Source organism: Rhineura floridana, chromosome 2, assembly GCF_030035675.1.
Source record: "Rhineura floridana isolate rRhiFlo1 chromosome 2, rRhiFlo1.hap2, whole genome shotgun sequence".
NCBI lineage: Eukaryota > Metazoa > Chordata > Lepidosauria > Squamata > Rhineuridae > Rhineura > Rhineura floridana.
The window spans coordinates 218,281,662-218,299,012 of record NC_084481.1 but is presented as its reverse complement, the minus strand read 5'-3'; the positions used below and the strand labels follow the sequence as shown (position 1 = coordinate 218,299,012).

At 41.0% G+C, this 17,351-nt stretch overlaps 1 protein-coding gene across 5 annotated transcripts in view; it reads right to left on the bottom strand.

The window, feature by feature from the left end:
- The window catches only part of EXOC3L4 (exocyst complex component 3 like 4), an 85,757-nt gene that overhangs the window by 9,171 nt on the left and 59,235 nt on the right, over positions 1–17,351 (bottom strand). For all 5 annotated transcript variants that reach the window (XM_061612231.1, XM_061612230.1, XM_061612232.1 and 2 more), the window contains 2 exons: positions 17,200–17,314; positions 5,019–5,153 (listed from right to left, as the gene is read on the bottom strand). In XM_061612231.1, coding sequence (XP_061468215.1) covers positions 5,019–5,153; positions 17,200–17,314 — 250 coding nt within the window. The remainder of the gene's footprint in view (positions 1–5,018; positions 5,154–17,199; positions 17,315–17,351) is intronic.

The window sequence follows — 17,351 nt, the reverse complement described above, 5'->3', positions numbered from 1 at the left end:
GATTTATATTTACTTTCAAAATATAAATATTAATATTGATATTTTTTAAAAAATACAGATCAGTAAAAGCAGCTGCTAGCGGATAAAGAACAAACTTGAATCAATGCCAGGTTGATAGAATGCTTTCAAACTGGCACCAGCCAACAGATCCCATCCCTACTTCCCACTAAGAAAGTGATCTACATCCAAATTTAAAAAACAATACAATAATAAAATCACATAAACATTATTAAAATCAGATTTAACAGTACAGTATCATACCATTAGTGTTGCCCAAATGCCCAGGAAAACAAAGACATCTTTGCCCAGTGCACAAATGACAAAGTTGGTGCCAGGTGGGCCTCCCTGGGGCAAGCATTCCATAAACGGCCCTACTACCAAGAAGGCCCTTTCTGTCATTGCCAACCTCTGGAGCTCCCTTGGAGGTGGTCTGCAGTGAAAGGCCTCAGATGATGATCTCAGGATTTGGGTAGGTTCATATGGGGAGCAGCTGCCCTTTAGGTCATGTCATAAGCCCCATGGAATGTTCCTGGAGTGATGATGAAGAAGAAGAGGAAGATACAGTATGGGACCCAGGGGAGGGTCCTAGTGCTTTGCGACAAGAAAGTGTTGAAACAGAAGACTGCAGCACTTTTGACAGTGACAGCAGCTCCCCCTTAGCTCCAGTTACAATACAGGGAATGCTGGCTGATCAAGAGCCAGCCCCTTCTCCTCCCCTCCACCCCCATTCACCTCAGCCACAGCTGCTATGCACACCTCCTCTAGAGGAGGAGGATCTCAATGAGGTGCCACACTGCCATTGTTCCAGACATGCAGGCAGCTGCATTGGCAGGCTCAGCTGGCCCACACTTTTCCAACAGCATTGCCATTCTGTGACATCTACTCACACAAGAAGAGCCCAACTGAACCTACTTAATGATTTAAGGGGTGTGTGTCTAACTGCAGTGACAATGTCTTGGCTGTGAATAGTCATGCCTAGTTATGCTGTGCAGAGATGCAGAATCTTGTGTGACCTGTAAGCTGATCCATGAAGCACTCTAAACAGAGGTTTTTCATTAAACATACTGGAGAAACATACACCAGTGTGTCTGACTCTGATTCCACTGGGCTTGGCTACAACAGGTCATTAGTAATGGCATGCCAAAAGCACAACTATATATCAGGGTGGGCAGTCTGTGGCCCTCCAGATGTTGTTGGACTCCCATCATCCCCAACCAGCTTGGCCAATGGTCGGGGATGATGGAAACTGTAGTCCAACAACATCTGGAGGGCACTACATTGGTTTCCTTTGCTCTATGTGGTACACCCCCCAAAAAAAGCATTCACCATCCCAAAGAGATCACCATGTCATGGTTTTGCTCACTTGTACTTCAGATCTTCATGAAAACACACTGCTCTCAGCTAAGTGCTCAGTTTCGTGAGTAGGGATGTGAGAGAATTCCAACAAAAATGGAAATGGGAGCAGAAATTGCCAAAGTTCACTTATTTGTCCCATGTCTAGAACAGTGATCAACCCAGTGAATATGATTGTTATTTACTGTTGTTGCTTTCAGTCTGCAAGTGATACGTAATTTATGATGTTCCCCTTCCTCTTTGCATTTTGTTTCCCTTGTATTGAAACAAATGGAGTGGAATAACATAATGGCAATGTAATTTACACAATTAATTACACAAATTATGCATGTTATGTAATTTTGCCACAGTAGACAGAAAGACAAATAACGTCATTTTTGGTGGAAGGTGAACTGCAGAGGAATGGAAACAGCGCTATGGTGAATACAAGGCAGAAGAGAAAACGATGCCTTCTTACATCCGTATTTGTGAGTGCCAGTTTTCAAGCTGGCAAGAGATGTAACATTTTAAGAGCATTGGAGAGTGCTGCCACGGCTTTCTGAACACAAATATATTTTTCTGTGCTGGACAGGCTCTGGAAAAGAACAACTATCTTCTACTCTAGCTATTTCACTATAAATGGAATTTTAAAAAGAGGGAAGAGATAACAGAAAGAAAAAAGTGATTTAAATCCACACTAGGGATGGGGGAGAAATTCATTTCAGTTTGCATTTAAAGCTGAATTTATCAAATTTGCACTTTCCAAAACACAGCCATTCTTCAAAATTCATACTTATTTGAATTTTGCAATGCAGTTTGCCAACTAATGTGTATAAACATGCATTTGTTAGGGGAAAGTGTGCATAAAAATGAATATATTTGTGAAAATATATGAAAATGCATTATGTGATGAGAAATACAAAACTGCGTAGTCAAAACTGCCTACAAAAATGTTTATTGGGAGAAATTGGCACTAAAATGTTGCAGAATTTTCATGAGGATTTAAAAAAATCAGATTGCTGCAGAGCTGTGGAGAACTGAATTTAAGATTAGAAAAACAAGAAATTGAGAACTGAAAGTGACAGATTTATCCATCCCTAATCAATACACACCAACCTGGGAAACAAAAACTAACTAAATAAAGGGGCAATTCAAAGCCATGCTGACCAGGGAAGCAGTTAAAGGGGCTGAAAATAGGAAGCTTACAGTTTAAAAGACTAGCTGTCCTTAAAAGCCCACCCTGGACTAGACAGACCTTTGCTGCAACTGTGCAATTTATAAGGGAGGAGGATTGCTACAAATGAGGTCTGAAAAAATAGGGGAGGAAAACAGAAAAAAACACTGGAATGCACTGGGCTGACAATTACATTATTTCTGTGCATTTCCTGTAAAAAGTGAATGGATAAACTGAGTGCTGCCCGGTTAGCACTGACTCATGACTAGGGATGGGTGAGAAATTTGATTCAGTTCATATTTAAAGCTGAATTTACTGAATCCGCAATTTCTGAAACAATATGAGAACTGAAACATAGCCATCCTTCTAATTTGTACTTATCGAATTTTGCAATGCAGTTCTCCAACCAAGCAATGTTTATAAAAATGCATATATTAGGGGAAGTGGGCACAAAATATATTGGTGAAAAAAACATATGAAAATGCATTATATTAGGCTAAATTGCTCTAAAAATGTGTACGTTAGTCTAAACCATAAAAAATGTATTTATTAGAAATTCACACCAGAATGCTGAAAATTTTTATGAGTTTAAAAAAAGTCACAAATTTCTGCAGAAATGTAGAGAACCAGTTTAAGATTAGAAAAGTGAGAAATGGAGACAACAGAAACTGTTGGATTTTTCTTTGCCTAATCTACACACACCTCCCTGGGAAACTAAAACTAACAAAATAGAGGGGCAATTCAAAGCCATACTGGCCAGGAAAGCAGTTAAAGAGGCTGAATCTGCAAATAGAAAGCTTACAATTTAAGTTTACAATCACTCCATCCCTACTCATGACTGGGCCTTCCTGTTTGGCAGTTCCCTATTTATGGAATGCCTTCCATATCAAGGTACATCTGTTTCCCTCCTCATGACCATTCAGGTGGAATTTAAAAAAAAAAATCTGTTCACCTGGGCATTTGATGGTTGAAAGATTCTGTTCCTGGCAACCCTAGCATTATTAGCTGTGAGGATATGTGATTGTTTTAAAATGTTTGTAGATGTTTCCAATGTTTTTAAATGTTTTTACTTTTTATTTTTAATTGTATTATTTTGTGTCTTTATTTTCATCTTTGGGACCAACACATTCCTGTAAACACATTCTCCAACCACCACTTTTCTGCTCTGTGGATGATCAAACAATGCATTAAAGTCATGAAATTGGTCACACATGCAGAAACAAAACAAAGCAAAACACCAAAAGTTGAACAAGTTGAGGGAGGATTGAAGATGATCCTTAGGCTGCTATTTGGTTTGGGGCTGGCCCTGATGATGTGATGGTACAAGTAAATGTGCATCTCAGCTAAGGATAGGGGAGGACATCTCTCTGTTGAAATTCACTTCTCCAAATTTTGTGAAGCAGTTCTCCAACCAAAAAATGTGCACAAAAATATGTGTGAATTTTTCCTAACATACACATGTCTGTTAGTGGAAATAATATATAAAAATGTGTTTTATTAAGGGGAAATGGCTTGCAAAAATGCTTATATCAGGCAACATTTTGTACAAAAATATGTATATTAGGAGAAATGTGCACAAAATGCGTATGAATTGCAATGCGATAAACCAAATTTAGGACTGGAAAAATGGGAAATTCTGAGAAGCCAAAATTGATAGATTAGTCCAGGGATGGCCACTCCATGGCTCTCCAGATGCTGCTGAACTACAGCTCCCATCAGTCTCAGCAAATACAATTCATGGTCAGGGATGATGGGAGCTGTAGTCCAGCAGCATCTGGAGAGCCACGGAGTGGCCACCCCTAGATTAGTCCATCCTTAATCTCATCAGCAAGAGAAGGGATCAGGGTTACCAATGTTTTCAGCAGACCCTGTGACATGAATAGCTTGTGATAATGCTGTGAAAAAACTGCACCAGATGATTTCTGCTAATCAAGTTGCTGTTAAAGGCACAAGAAGCATATTTCCTTTGGTCACTTGGCAACTTTATAAAGGTACCAATCTTGTGTAATTCTCTTTTCTCAGTGGGAGACCTAGAGAAACCAAAATATGGTGATAGTGGTATAAAAGTATGAGCCATGACTCACTCATTGCAGATGTTCGAACTGTTCCCATGCAGCAAGGAGAGTCATTTTCTGGTAACTGGCCATGGAAAAGTGCTGTTTCTATTTTTCCTTTTGTTGCTGGGTGTTGGGTGTTCTTTTGAAAAATATCATTCAGACACAAGAGTTTGTCAGAGTTCAACCCAATCCTCAGGGGCTCTAGAAGTATACTCAGCCTTCACCAACCTGATGCCCTCTAGATGTTTTGTACTACGACTCACATTAGCCCCAGCCAGCTTATGGTGTCAAGCTGGTGTGAACTCACAGCTTGTGTAAAGGATGGGAGTTGTAGTCCAAAACATCTCTTTGTACATCATGTGCTATGTACATTGAAACTATTGGGTAAAAGATAGTTAATAATTAAAGCTAATCCCCAATTTTGAAAATATTTTTTACTGAATTATTATTATTACCTTGCATATGGGCTCCTTCAGATGCAATAGATGTTTAGAAACCTCCTCAATAACTGATAATATTTGCATGGTGAACGAGTCAAGAGTTCCACTTCTTAAAACCCAGGCCCGGCTTAGAATTTTCTGAAACAATGGCTGGTAAAAAAAACACACACAGGCACACAGAAACAAACACATGTCAGTCATGGTATTATTGATGATATGGTGTAACCTACTTGATTCCTTATGGCCAGGATCTACCCTTTGAACTACGTAATGCATGACCAGGGCCTTGAGACCACCCAGTGGGGTTTTTTGGTCAATGTTTCCTTTGAGTGGCACATACTCCCCTCGCCCCAGATCATCTCACAAAGTGCTTTTGAGAGCCTCCTTTGTTTAAAAAAATCATTTTGCCTTGTACTGTGTGGGGAGTGCAGTTTGACAAACATAAAACGAATACGGCAATCCTATGCATATCTAACTTTGAAGAAACTCTAAGGGAGCTCAATGGGACTTAGTCCCAGGTAAATGTCTCTAGCAAAGATGGGGAACCTATGACCCTCCAGATGTTGTTGGACTGCAACTCCCATCAGCCTCAAGCAGCTCTCAGCTGGTGTAAAGGATTGGCCCCTGAGGTCCTCTTGGGAGTACAGAACTAGTTCTGTGGTTCCATGGATTCTCATTCTGAAAAAACCATGACCATTGCCCTTCTGTCTCTTCTTGTAGCTTTTAATTCTATGTTAAGTTCTTCTCACATACTTTCCTTGAATATTTCAAACAGGGCATCTTGCTTCTGTCTTGATGTTTTGGTGTTATGCAAGTGCATTTAAATGTAACCAATCCATTCACTAGGTTTAAAGCCAATGATCAACAGGGTATCTGCTAACACTTCTTTCATTGGTTGACATCTGTTTCTAATTCAACAATGCAGCTAGAAAACAAAATTACTGGAATCTACTAGGAAACACATTAATTCCTTGCCAGTACTTGCAGTGGAAGCCTAGACATGGAGACTTGGCATTCAATGCAGGTGGAATAAGTTTGCACACCAGGAAAGACACTGGGAGTGTCCCAGAACTGTAGAAGGATTGCTTTTGTAAGTCAGGTATCTGTTTACTCTCTATTGATGAGATGGCAAACCTGTGAACTTCCAGTGGATGTTTGACTCTCATCTGTTAGCATGTACATTTCACAAAGAAGGAAAACCAACCATGAAAGGGTTAACTGACAGTAAAGAGTAAACCCTCAGGCGATACAGGTGCAGACCCTAAATCACCTAATGACCGTGATGGGCTATAAAGACAGGAAAAGAAAAGGATGTGTGTGTGTGGGGAAGTAAAGAGGAGAAAGATGGTGTAACTGGTGTATTCAATGCTGGAACTGCTTTATGTTATTCTGCTGATGTTATTCTACATGTGAGTTGCATTATTCTTGGCAAGGTGCAAAGCAAGGGAGTGACTATGTTCGGGTACGTCAGTGTATGTCTACCAGAGCAAACACCAACATCATCATCCCTTACTCTAACCATTAATCATGCTGGCTAGTACTTGTGGGAGCTGGAGTCTACATCTGGATGGTCACAGGTGTCCCATCCCTGCTCAATTGGTTTAAATCTAAACCAGAATGCAAGGGTTTCAGCAGGAAGTTATGAGATATGCATCAACTGAAAATGAAGCCATGTGACCACCCCAAAATCTGTGCAGCTGCAAACAGTATTGAAAGCACATATGACCACCCTCATAGCATCATGAATGCACACAAAAAAAGAAAAGAATGGACAGGACATTTTGGCTATTGTTTAAGTTTTACTGTAGGAGGATAGCTTATTTATTTTCTTTTTTAATTTAAAAAGTTAATAAAATTTCAGTTTTAAAAAGGGATTGGAATGCAGTCAAGTAAACAGTTTCCCAAATGTTTGATACCTGAGATAGTTTTTCTCTCTCTCCATGATTAAAGTGGGGGAGTGCTTGGATTCAAAATGATGGATATGTTACAGCCAGTTCACAGAAAAATGAACCAACATCTTTTTAAGGGAAGGACCATAGCTCAGTGGTAGAGCATTTGCTTTGCATGCAGAAGGTCCTAGGTTCAATCCCTGGGGGTGGGGAAGAAATTTGATTCAGTTCGCATTTAAAGCCAAATCCATCAAATTTGTACTTTCTGAAACACAGTCATCCTTCAAAATCCACACATTTGAATTTTTCAATGCAAAATAATGTTAACCAAAAATGCATGTATTAGGAGAAAGTGTGCATAAAAATGAATACATTCATGAAAATAACATAAATGCATTGTTAGGAGAAATTGCTTGCAAAAATGGCTACACTAGTCAAAACTGCTGTGATGTCCCTGTATATAGATATTACTGTAAATATGGTAAGTGCAGGTTTATTAAAGTATATATGGTAAGTGGACTGAGTGAGAGGGGGGAGTACATGGGCTAGAATGCTGGAGAATGCTGTATGATGATTGCCTGAGCATTTGAGAGGCTGAAGGTAAATGAGAGTATGACATAGGGTTGCCAGGTTCTTGGCCTGAGACTGATCCTGTATCTTTAGGAGAAGAGAAAGTCAGCCAAGTGCTGGTGATCTTGCAACTTTGTAATGAGAAAAACCACAAGGTGGAATTCTCTCTTCCCCCTCCACAACTTTTAAAGATACAGAAGACCTCTTGGTTGCCAGGCCCGGCCTCCAAGAGGTCTTCTGTATCTTTAAAAGTTGTGGAGGGAGGAGGGAGAATTCCACCTTGTGTTTTTTCCCATTACAGAGTTGCAAGCACACCTGCACTTGGCTGACCTTCTCTTCCCCTAAAGATACAGGATCAGTCTCAGGCCATGGACCTGGCAACCCTAGTATGACAGTTGAGAGAGTGTGGTTGTTTTGGGTTGTGAGGAGTTGAGGGAGTTGTGGGTTGGATTGCATTAGGCTGGTATTGAGGCAGATTATATATGACTAGAAACATAAAGAGTAACGCAATATATGAAACCATGTTGTTATGTGCCTCCAAGTTGACTATGACTTATGACGACCCTACAAATCAGTGACCTCCAAGAGCATCTGAACCACCCTGTTCAGATCTTGTAAGTTCAGGTCTGTGGCTTCCTTTATGGAATCAATCCATCTCTTGTTTGGCCTTTCTCTTTTTCTACTTCCTTCTGTTTTTCCCAGCATTATTATCTTTTCTAGTGAATCATGTCTTCTCATTATGTGTCCAAAGTATGATAACCTCAGTTTCATCATTTTAGCTTCTAGTGATAGTTCTGGTTTAATTTGTTCTAACACCCAATTAGTTGTCTTTTTTGCAGTTCATGGTATCCGCAAGCTCTTCTCCAACACCACATTTCAAATGTGTTGATTTTTCTCTTATCAGCTTTTTTCACTGTCCAACTTTCACATCCATACATAGAGATCGGAAATACCATGGTCTGAATTATCTTGACTTTAGTGTTCAGTGATACATCTTTACATTTGAGGATGCTTGTTAAATATACCTTCAGTAATCTTGGTATTTCCTGGTGTTTATAAATAAATATTTTCTTGGTTTACCAAAAGCCGGATCCTTGGCTGGGGCATTCACAGACCAGAAGGGTGGGCAGGGTATTTACCAAGGTGGAGAAACAGTATCAAATGGTGGCAACGCTGAAGAGATAGTGTAACATCATCAAGTATCCAGAGCAACCCAGGGTTGTATGCTTTATAGACACAAAGATACAGGGGGGTTGTGGCCTGCAAGTGCACCCAGACATAAAGTAACAATAAGCCAGAAGGAGACTAAGGCAAAGTCTCAAGGCAATATTGTGAAATAGGAAGTGGCTGGTGGTGCTGCCTAGCAGTGAGATCTTTCGAGATCTGTGCTAGAGCCAGTGAGAGAACAAATAAAAACCAGGATCCTGACTGGTGGTGACCAGAGCTGAGGCACACAAGGTGGGACCTGACAGGTGGTGGCAGCAGGAGGGATCCTGACAACTGCATACACAAAAATGTGTTTTTTAGGAGAAATTTGCACTAAAATGCTGAAGAATTTTCATAAGGATTTTTTAAATTAAAAAACCACAACTTATGGCAGAAATGTGGAGAACTGAATTTAAGACTGGAAAAATGAGAAACTGAGAGAACTGAAATTGACAGATTTTTCCACCCCTAATCCTGGGCATTTCCTGGTAGGGCTTGAGACCATCTCTGCACTGCCAGTCAGTGTAGACAATACTAAGCTAGATGGACCAATAGTCTGATTCAGTATAAGGCAGCTTGCTTCCTATGTTCCTATGTTTCAAATGGGGAATGACTAGCCCCACATGCCTTGCTTCCAGAGCTTGGAAAATTACTTTTTTGAACTACAACTCCCATCAGCCCCAGCCAGCATGGCCACTGGATTGGGTTAGTGGGAGTTGTAGTTCAAAAAAGTAACTTTTCCAAGCTCTGCTTGCTCCTCCCTCATTTGCTCAGGGTTGGGGTTGTGTTTTGCTTTTTGACCAATGGAGATGCTTCTGGAATTCCCCCATGGTGTCAGCTGCAATGTGGATTGATTTCCTCAGGGAATCCCAGGATAATGCCACTGCTCACATGTTGGCAGAGAGAAAGGAGAATTGATGCTGTGTAGGATGTTTGTGCTCCAAGGGCCATCATGCAGTGGATGCATTCAAGAAAGTGATCTATTGTTTCCAGGCACATTTTAACCATTGTGTGTCACATAGCACATAACTTAGGAATCAGTGATCTAATTCCTTAGCTAGGTCTGGAGTCTACAAGCTGGCTCTAGGCCAGTTATGGGGAATCCGAAGCCCTCAAGGAGTTGCTAGATTACAACTCTCATCATTCCTGATCATTGGACATAATGGCTAGGGCTATGGGAGCCGGAGTCCAACAGTTTCTAGAAGGCCACCCCCTCCCCAATCTAGGCTTTATAAACCTCTTGAACATTGTACATGAACACATATAAAAGAATCTCAACCATTTTAAGGAAAAGCAGATTTGAAAGGGAGTTATTTGGAGCAGATGGGGAAGAGCTTCATCCTTTGCCTACCTGATGCTTCTGCACTCATTATTATTATTATTATTAAAAATTATATCCTGCCCTTCCTCTCAGTAGGAGCCCAGGGAAGCAAATGACACTTCAAGATGCTCTCCTCCCTCCCCAGATTTGCCCTCAAAATCCCCTCATTTGAAACACTGAGGGGGGGGCAGTGAAGGAGAACAGTTTCAAGTGGAGAAGTGGTGAAGGAAGGGTTAAGAACCTCTCTCCTAGCTACTTTTCTCCTCTGCGTTGTTATCCTGTTTGTTAACTGTTTCTCCTTTAAAAGGGGGGAGGAAGCTGTTGGGGTTCTGATACACACGTGTGTATACTATGTGTAGTTAGGTTCTATGTCTGTCCTCTGTCCCTTTGCAGCACAGCAAATCTGGGTTGTGATGCATAGAGACAGGCCAGCAGTGTAGGCTCAAAACAGGAAGCCCTGCAGATATTTCTGCTAATTGCCAAGGGTGGTGTATAAGCATTTACAGTATATGCTTCAGTTAATTAAAAGATTATGCATGGTTGGAATGCCTTCCTATATTCTGGCTTCTTCATGAACGCTTTTCACCAGCTAGCAACTGTGTTAAGGAGGCAGGAACAAATTAACCTGTAAATTCCTCTAAAGTGGAATAAGGGAGCAGGTCAACGAGCTGTGCTAAATCCCTTTGAGCAGTGTTTCTTGATGCTGCATCCAAGACCCTCTGATTCTTTCAGCTAGCACAAGTCTATTTCCGTCATGAGGACAAGGAGATGCTGGTATATTCTGACAGATGCAGCAGCATCAGGCTCATAGTTCAGAAATCCATTGGGGTGGAAAAGCATGCTCTGAATTAATCTTTAAAAAAAAAAGGTAAAAAAAGTTAAATCTACATTGACCAAGAAAGGTATCAAGATGTGTCAGTGCAAAACTCTTCTGTAGTGTTGTCTGCATGCAGGGCTGCCAACACGGGGTACAAATGTCATAGTCATAGGAACTATCTGCACTATGCAGTTAAAGCACGCCACTCTTATACCACTTTAACAGTCATGGCTTCCCCCAAAGAATCCTGGGAGTTGTAGTTTGTTCAACAGAAGAATAAGAGTCTAACAACTCTCAGCACCCTTAACAAACTACAGTTCTCAGGATTCTTTGGGGGAAGTCATGCCTGTTTACAGTGGTATAAGGATACTTTCCTCCTCTAGGATGCACACCTTAATATGGGGAGGGGGTTTGAGAGTGTCGAAGAGGCTGAGAGCAATGCCGTCAGGAGTCGAGACGAAGAGACTAGACTGCTAGCAGGGTCACCCAAGGCAGAATGGTCTGGGTCAAAGCCAAATGGAAGCCCAGAGGATGATGAGCACAGATGCGAAAGGAGAGTCCGGAGTTGTATGAAGTACACAATAGGAACATGGAATGTGAGAAGCACGAACCAGGGAAAGTTAGAAATTGTCAAGAAAGAAATGGAATACATCAACATTACAATACTTGGTGTGAGTGAATTAAAATGGATGGAAATGGGAGATTTTCAATCAGGCAACTACAAAATATTTTATGCAGGAAATGAGGACTTAAGAAGAAACAGGGTTGCTTTAATAGTGAGAAGTGATGTAGCAAAAGCAATTAGGAGCTATAACGCAAGGTCTGAGTGAGTTGTATCAATGAAATTCAATGGGAAACCTATTAACATAACCATCATCCAAGTCTATGCTCCAATGGCAAACACAGAAGAAGAGGAAATGGAGAGACTTCATACAGAAGTACAGGAAGAAATTGATCACACACCAAAACAGGATGCTCTGATAATCTTGGGGGACTGGGATGCAAAAGTAGGGAACAGAGGAGAACTAGATATTGTGGGAAAATGGGGCCTAGGTGATAGAAATGAAGCAGGATAAAGGCTTATTTTATTCTGTGAAGCCAACAATTTGTTTTTTGCAAACACATTTTTTGAGCAACCAAAAAGACAATTGTACATGTGGAAATCACCAAATGGTCAATATAGGAATAAAATTGATTATATAATTGGTAGCAGAAGATGGGGAAGTTCCATACTTTCTGTGAAAACAAGACCAGGAGCAGACTGTGGTAGAGATCATTAACTGGTCATATCGAAAATCAGAGTAAAGCTGAAGAAGAACAAAGTAATCATAATGCCAAAACACAATTTAAATAACATCCCTGAACAATATAAAGATGAAATAAGGAACAGATTTGAGGTTTAAACTTAGTTGAAAGAGAACCAGAAGAACTATGGATTGAAGTCAGAAACATTATCAGGGAAGAATGCAAAAAGACAACACCTCTATTTAAAAAGAGAGAAATGGATGACTGAAGAAACGCTTAAAATGGTTAAAGATATAAGGAAAGCAAAAGCAAAAGGAGAGAGAAATACGGTCAGAACCCTAAATGCAATAATACAGAGACTAGTAAGTGGGACAAAGAGAACTATTACAATAGTTATTGTATAGGAATAGAAGAGGACAACAAAAAAGGTAGAACAAGAGCCCTATTCCAAAAGATTAGAGAAATGAAAGGGAAATTTAAACCACGAGTAGGGATGTTGAATAATCAACAGCGGAACACACTGACTGACCGAGATAAAATAAAAGGAAGATGGAAACAATACACTGAAGAAATCTATAAAAGAGATGCCAGGATGACAGATTCAGTCACGGAGGAACCATATGATGAAGAACCAGAAATTTTAGAATGTGAGGTGAAAGCTGCTCTTAAAATACTTGGAAGAAGCAAATCACCAGGAATAGATGGCATACCAATAGCATTGCTACAAGTTACTGAGACTGAATCTGTCAAAATTTGTCAAAATTTGTCAAGAAATATGGAAAACTAAACAATGGCCCACAGACTGGAAGCGTTCCATATACATCCCAATTCCAAATAAATGGGATCCCAGGGAATGCAGTAATTATCGAACTATTGCCTTAATATGCCATGCAAGTAAAGTAATGCTCAAGATTCTATAACAAAGGCTCTTACCATATATGGAGCAAGAAATGCCAGATGTCCAAGATGGATTTAGAAAGGAAGAGGCATCAGAGATCACATCGCAAGCGTACGTTGGATAATGGAACGGAGCGAGGAATTTCAGAAGAAAATCACCCTGTGCTTTATAGATTACATCAAAGCCTTTGATTGTGTAGATCAGTGTTTCCCAAACTTTCAACATGCGTGTACCCCTTTTGAGACATTGATTTTACCGGCATACCCAACTTTCACAAAAATAATTGGGAGAGGGGTAAGGTAATTCCTATAATTTTATATGAAATGTTTGTAAAAAACTAAATACAATGTAAGTAATAAACATTTTAATAATAGAAATAATATTTATATAACAAATGTATATAACAACCTAGAAACTTAGTTGTTGTTTTTAAATTGAAGCGGAGAGTCCGAAGATTAAGGTAAGTTAGCTGGAGACCCGGAGGGGACCCCCCAAAACCAGAAACTCCAGCCAAAAATCATGCATCATGCAGCAGGTTTACAGAGGCAGTGCTTGCCTGGGCTGAAGGTTTGAATCTCCCGCTCTTTGGCTGCAGAGCAGTTTCCCCCCCATCCTGCCTGGGAAGCCACTCAGGCATGCAGCCCAAGAGCAGGCAGGGGATTCAAACCTCCGGCCTAAAATTCACAGCTGATGAGCAGGCAGGCCAGGCAGGATGGAGGAAAAAACTGCTCTGCAGCCGAAGAGCGGGAAATTCCCCAAGAGGGAAGTGGCTGGCGAGATGGCTGCTGCAGGGCTGAAGATAGAGAAAAAAAACCACTTCCCCGCTTCCCGGTGTGAACATTTTTGTAGTCGAGCATACGCATAAATATCTTTGTGGCGCCATCTGTCTGTTTGTAGAAGCGTTTTTTGGTGGCCAAAGTCATTGCGAGGGAGTCCGAGTCTTATGAGAAACTGGAGGGGTACACGAAAAGACAAGGAATGCATTGAGAGCGAAAGAGACTACGCGTTGAATAACATCAGGATAAACCACTGTTATTATATTGATCTTCCCTCACATGATTGTGTGAGAAACTGGAGAAATCACAAGAACTGTATTTTCTCTTAAAAGAACACACACACACATTTTTTGCCGCTAAAACCCAATGATAAAGTACAAAAAAAAAAATTCAGCTGCGTACCCCTTGAAACCCTTTCGCGTACCACCAGGGGTACACGTACCACACTTTGGGAAACACTGGTGTAGACAGGGCTATCAATGGCTACTAGCCATGATGGCTGTGCTCTGCCACCCAAGTCAGAGGCAGCATGCTTCTGAAAACCAGTTGCCGGAAGCCTCAGGAGGGGAGAGTGTTCTTGCACTCGGGTCCTGCTTGCGGGCTTCCCCCAGGCACCTGGTAGGCCACTGTGAGAACAGGATGCTGGACTAGATGGGCCACTGGCCTGATCCAGCAGGCTCTTCTTATGTTCTTATGAAAACTATGGAATGCTTTAAAAGAAATGGGGGTGCCACAGCATCTGATTGTCCTGATGGGCAACCTATTCTCTAGACAAGAGGCTACTGTAAGGACAGAATATGGAGAGTACATTTGGCACAGTTATTAACCAAAATGGAAAAATAGTCAAGAAATCAGAAGAAGTCTAGGACTGGGAGAGCAGCTCTGAGAGAAATAGAAAAGGTCCTCAAATGTAAAGATGTATCACTGAACACTAAAGTTGGGATCATTCAGATCATGGTATTCCTGGTCTCTATGTATGGATGTGAAAATTGGACACAGAAAAAAGTGGATAAGAGAAAAATCAGCTCATTTGAAATGTTGTGTTGGAGGAGAGCTTTGCGCATACCATGGACCATGAAAAAGACAAATAATTGGGTGTTAGAACAAATTAAACCAGAACTATCACTAGAAGCTAAAATGATGAAACTGAGGTTATCATACTTTGGACACATCATGAGAAGACATGATTCACTAGAAAAGACAATAATGCTGGGAAAAACAGAAGGGAGTAGAAAAAGAGGAAGGCCAAACAAGAGACGGTTTGATTCCATAAAGGAAGCCACAGACCTGAACTTAGAAGATCTGAACAGGGTGGTTTATAAGAGATGCTATTGGAGGTCACTGATTCATGGGGTCACCATAAGTCAAAATCTACTTGAAGGCATATAACAACAAGTATACTTTAAATGTAAAGGGCAGATATGGCAAGAGAGAGTGTGGGGCCTGGAAATGTGACCTTGCTCCATTCCCCTCATGCAGTTTTAGGCCCCCATTCCCCATTTGCAGACCTCATCTAAACTCATTATAATACCAATAAGAACACCTACAGCCAGCCTGTTATTTAGGATTCAGAAGAACAAAACTACAGAAGAACGAACCACTAATTCCAGTTGTATATCTCCAGATTTTTTCTTATGACACTGGCAAAGTGATTATGGTGCCACAGCTTTCCCCATTCTGGTGACCTCCAGACATTGTTGGACTCCAACTCTCATAATCCCTGACTATTGGTCATGCTGGCATTAGTGGGACTTGGAGTCCAACAATATCTGTAGGGCACCAGGTTGGGGAAGGCTGTGGTACAGAAATGTTTCTTGGAATTTATTAAAGAGTTCGGTTCCCTCTTCCCTGAGGCAGATGTGGAAATGGAGAAATGCTCATAGAATATAGAAAGCTGCCTGATGACATATTCTGTATTTCAGCTACAGAGCATCGCTGTTGCAACCTTGGCTTTGCTTAAAAGTGAATCCAGTGGTGAGAAATGAATTTTAAGTCATCTGAGTTCCTAGAACTGCTCCCACTTGAAAGAAGATGTGGGTTTTGAGGCGTTACTCCATGGAGGCTGGCATGGCTGCTTCCATAGCATGTTGGTTCAATGGTGCTTGAAAGATGTACTCCACATCTGCTTAGAGAAGAGGCCAGATCTGAACCACAGATTGAGCCCAGGAAATGAGTATAAACAGGCAGAGGACTAATGTCAAAACATTTTACATTTTGGAACGTAAACCTAATGTTTCTAGATACAATTGCAAGGTGGCCCCATAAGAGTAAGAAAGGTGACTTATTTGGGGGCAGTTAGGGTGGGATTTTACATTCTAAATTCTAAACTCCCAGTTTGTGGATTTGGGTTATAAAACACTGATTAGGCTAGTAGTTTACCAGTTACTCTTGAAGCTCGACAAGCCTGACCTAACTCTGGAGTAAGATCAAACACCTGCAAGGAGATAACTATGAATAACCTTGACTAATTTAATAAGACACTTTCAAAATCTTTTTTATTCGGGCAGAAACCTTTTTTGGGGGAAACTCTTTATCAACTGCTGTTAACTAATTCCTGTATAAAATCAACAGGAATATTTTTTGCCATAGACATGTTAATTCATAATAATCAGAATAATTTAAGTAAATCCTTTTTCTCATGTGCAGTCCAGTCTTAGGCATCTTTTCTCAGAAATAACTTCTTACCTACTCCCAAGTAAGTGTGCATTCAATTACAGCACTAGTCTCATGATTCTATATCCCTTATTGACTCATAGCAACCCATATATGTCTGCTCAGAAGTAAGACACATCTAATTTATGACTGGAAGCGTGTCAAGATCATTTATAGCAGATTGATGTGGCACCCATGGGTGCATATATGCCCGCAGAGGCCTTTCCTGGTGTCTGTAAGGTCCCCTCCTTCACCTCCCACAGAATTTAGGCTTGGAAGAAGCATTCCATTATAGCCAAAAGAATAGGCTGCGATGTGTGCTGGGTTGTAGTGCATGTGTGGTGCCCACAACAGGTTTTCCAGTTTGTAAATATCCCCATGGGCTGAAAAAGGTAGGTGAGTGCTGATTTATAGACTGGAAAGAGGACACATACTTTGAACTTAGAGAAGGAGGACACTGGTAGCCGTTGCACTTGTGCAGCAGTCCATCTATGCTGTTGCAGGGCACTATAGGCCTCTATGCAAATACAACATGGTGGATATTGTAGAGCAGGCACAAGGAACCTATTGTCCTCTAGATGTTTTTGAACTCCATCTCCCATCAACTCTATCCAGCATGGCCAATGACCAAGGATTGTGGGAGCTGTAGTCCAACAACATCTGGAGGGCCACCCCCCATCCTTGCTGTAGAGCACAAACATAGGTTTCCCTGTTTGCCAAGGCTCAGAAAGAACAGGGGGCTTCCTCCCTCCTCCAACTGCTGCTCAGTGACGGCATCTCAGCAACTGGGTTCTCCCACAGGCTTGAAAATGTCCCTCTTACCTCTGTTTCCAGCCTTAATTTATTTAAAAAGTATTTCCTGTATCTCAGCATCAGATCATCCACGGTCTTCTCCAGTTCTTTACAGTTGACATTGAAAGTTGTTTGTAAGCCCATCCTGTAGTGAAAAGCCAACGACTTAATGCTCGTTGAGG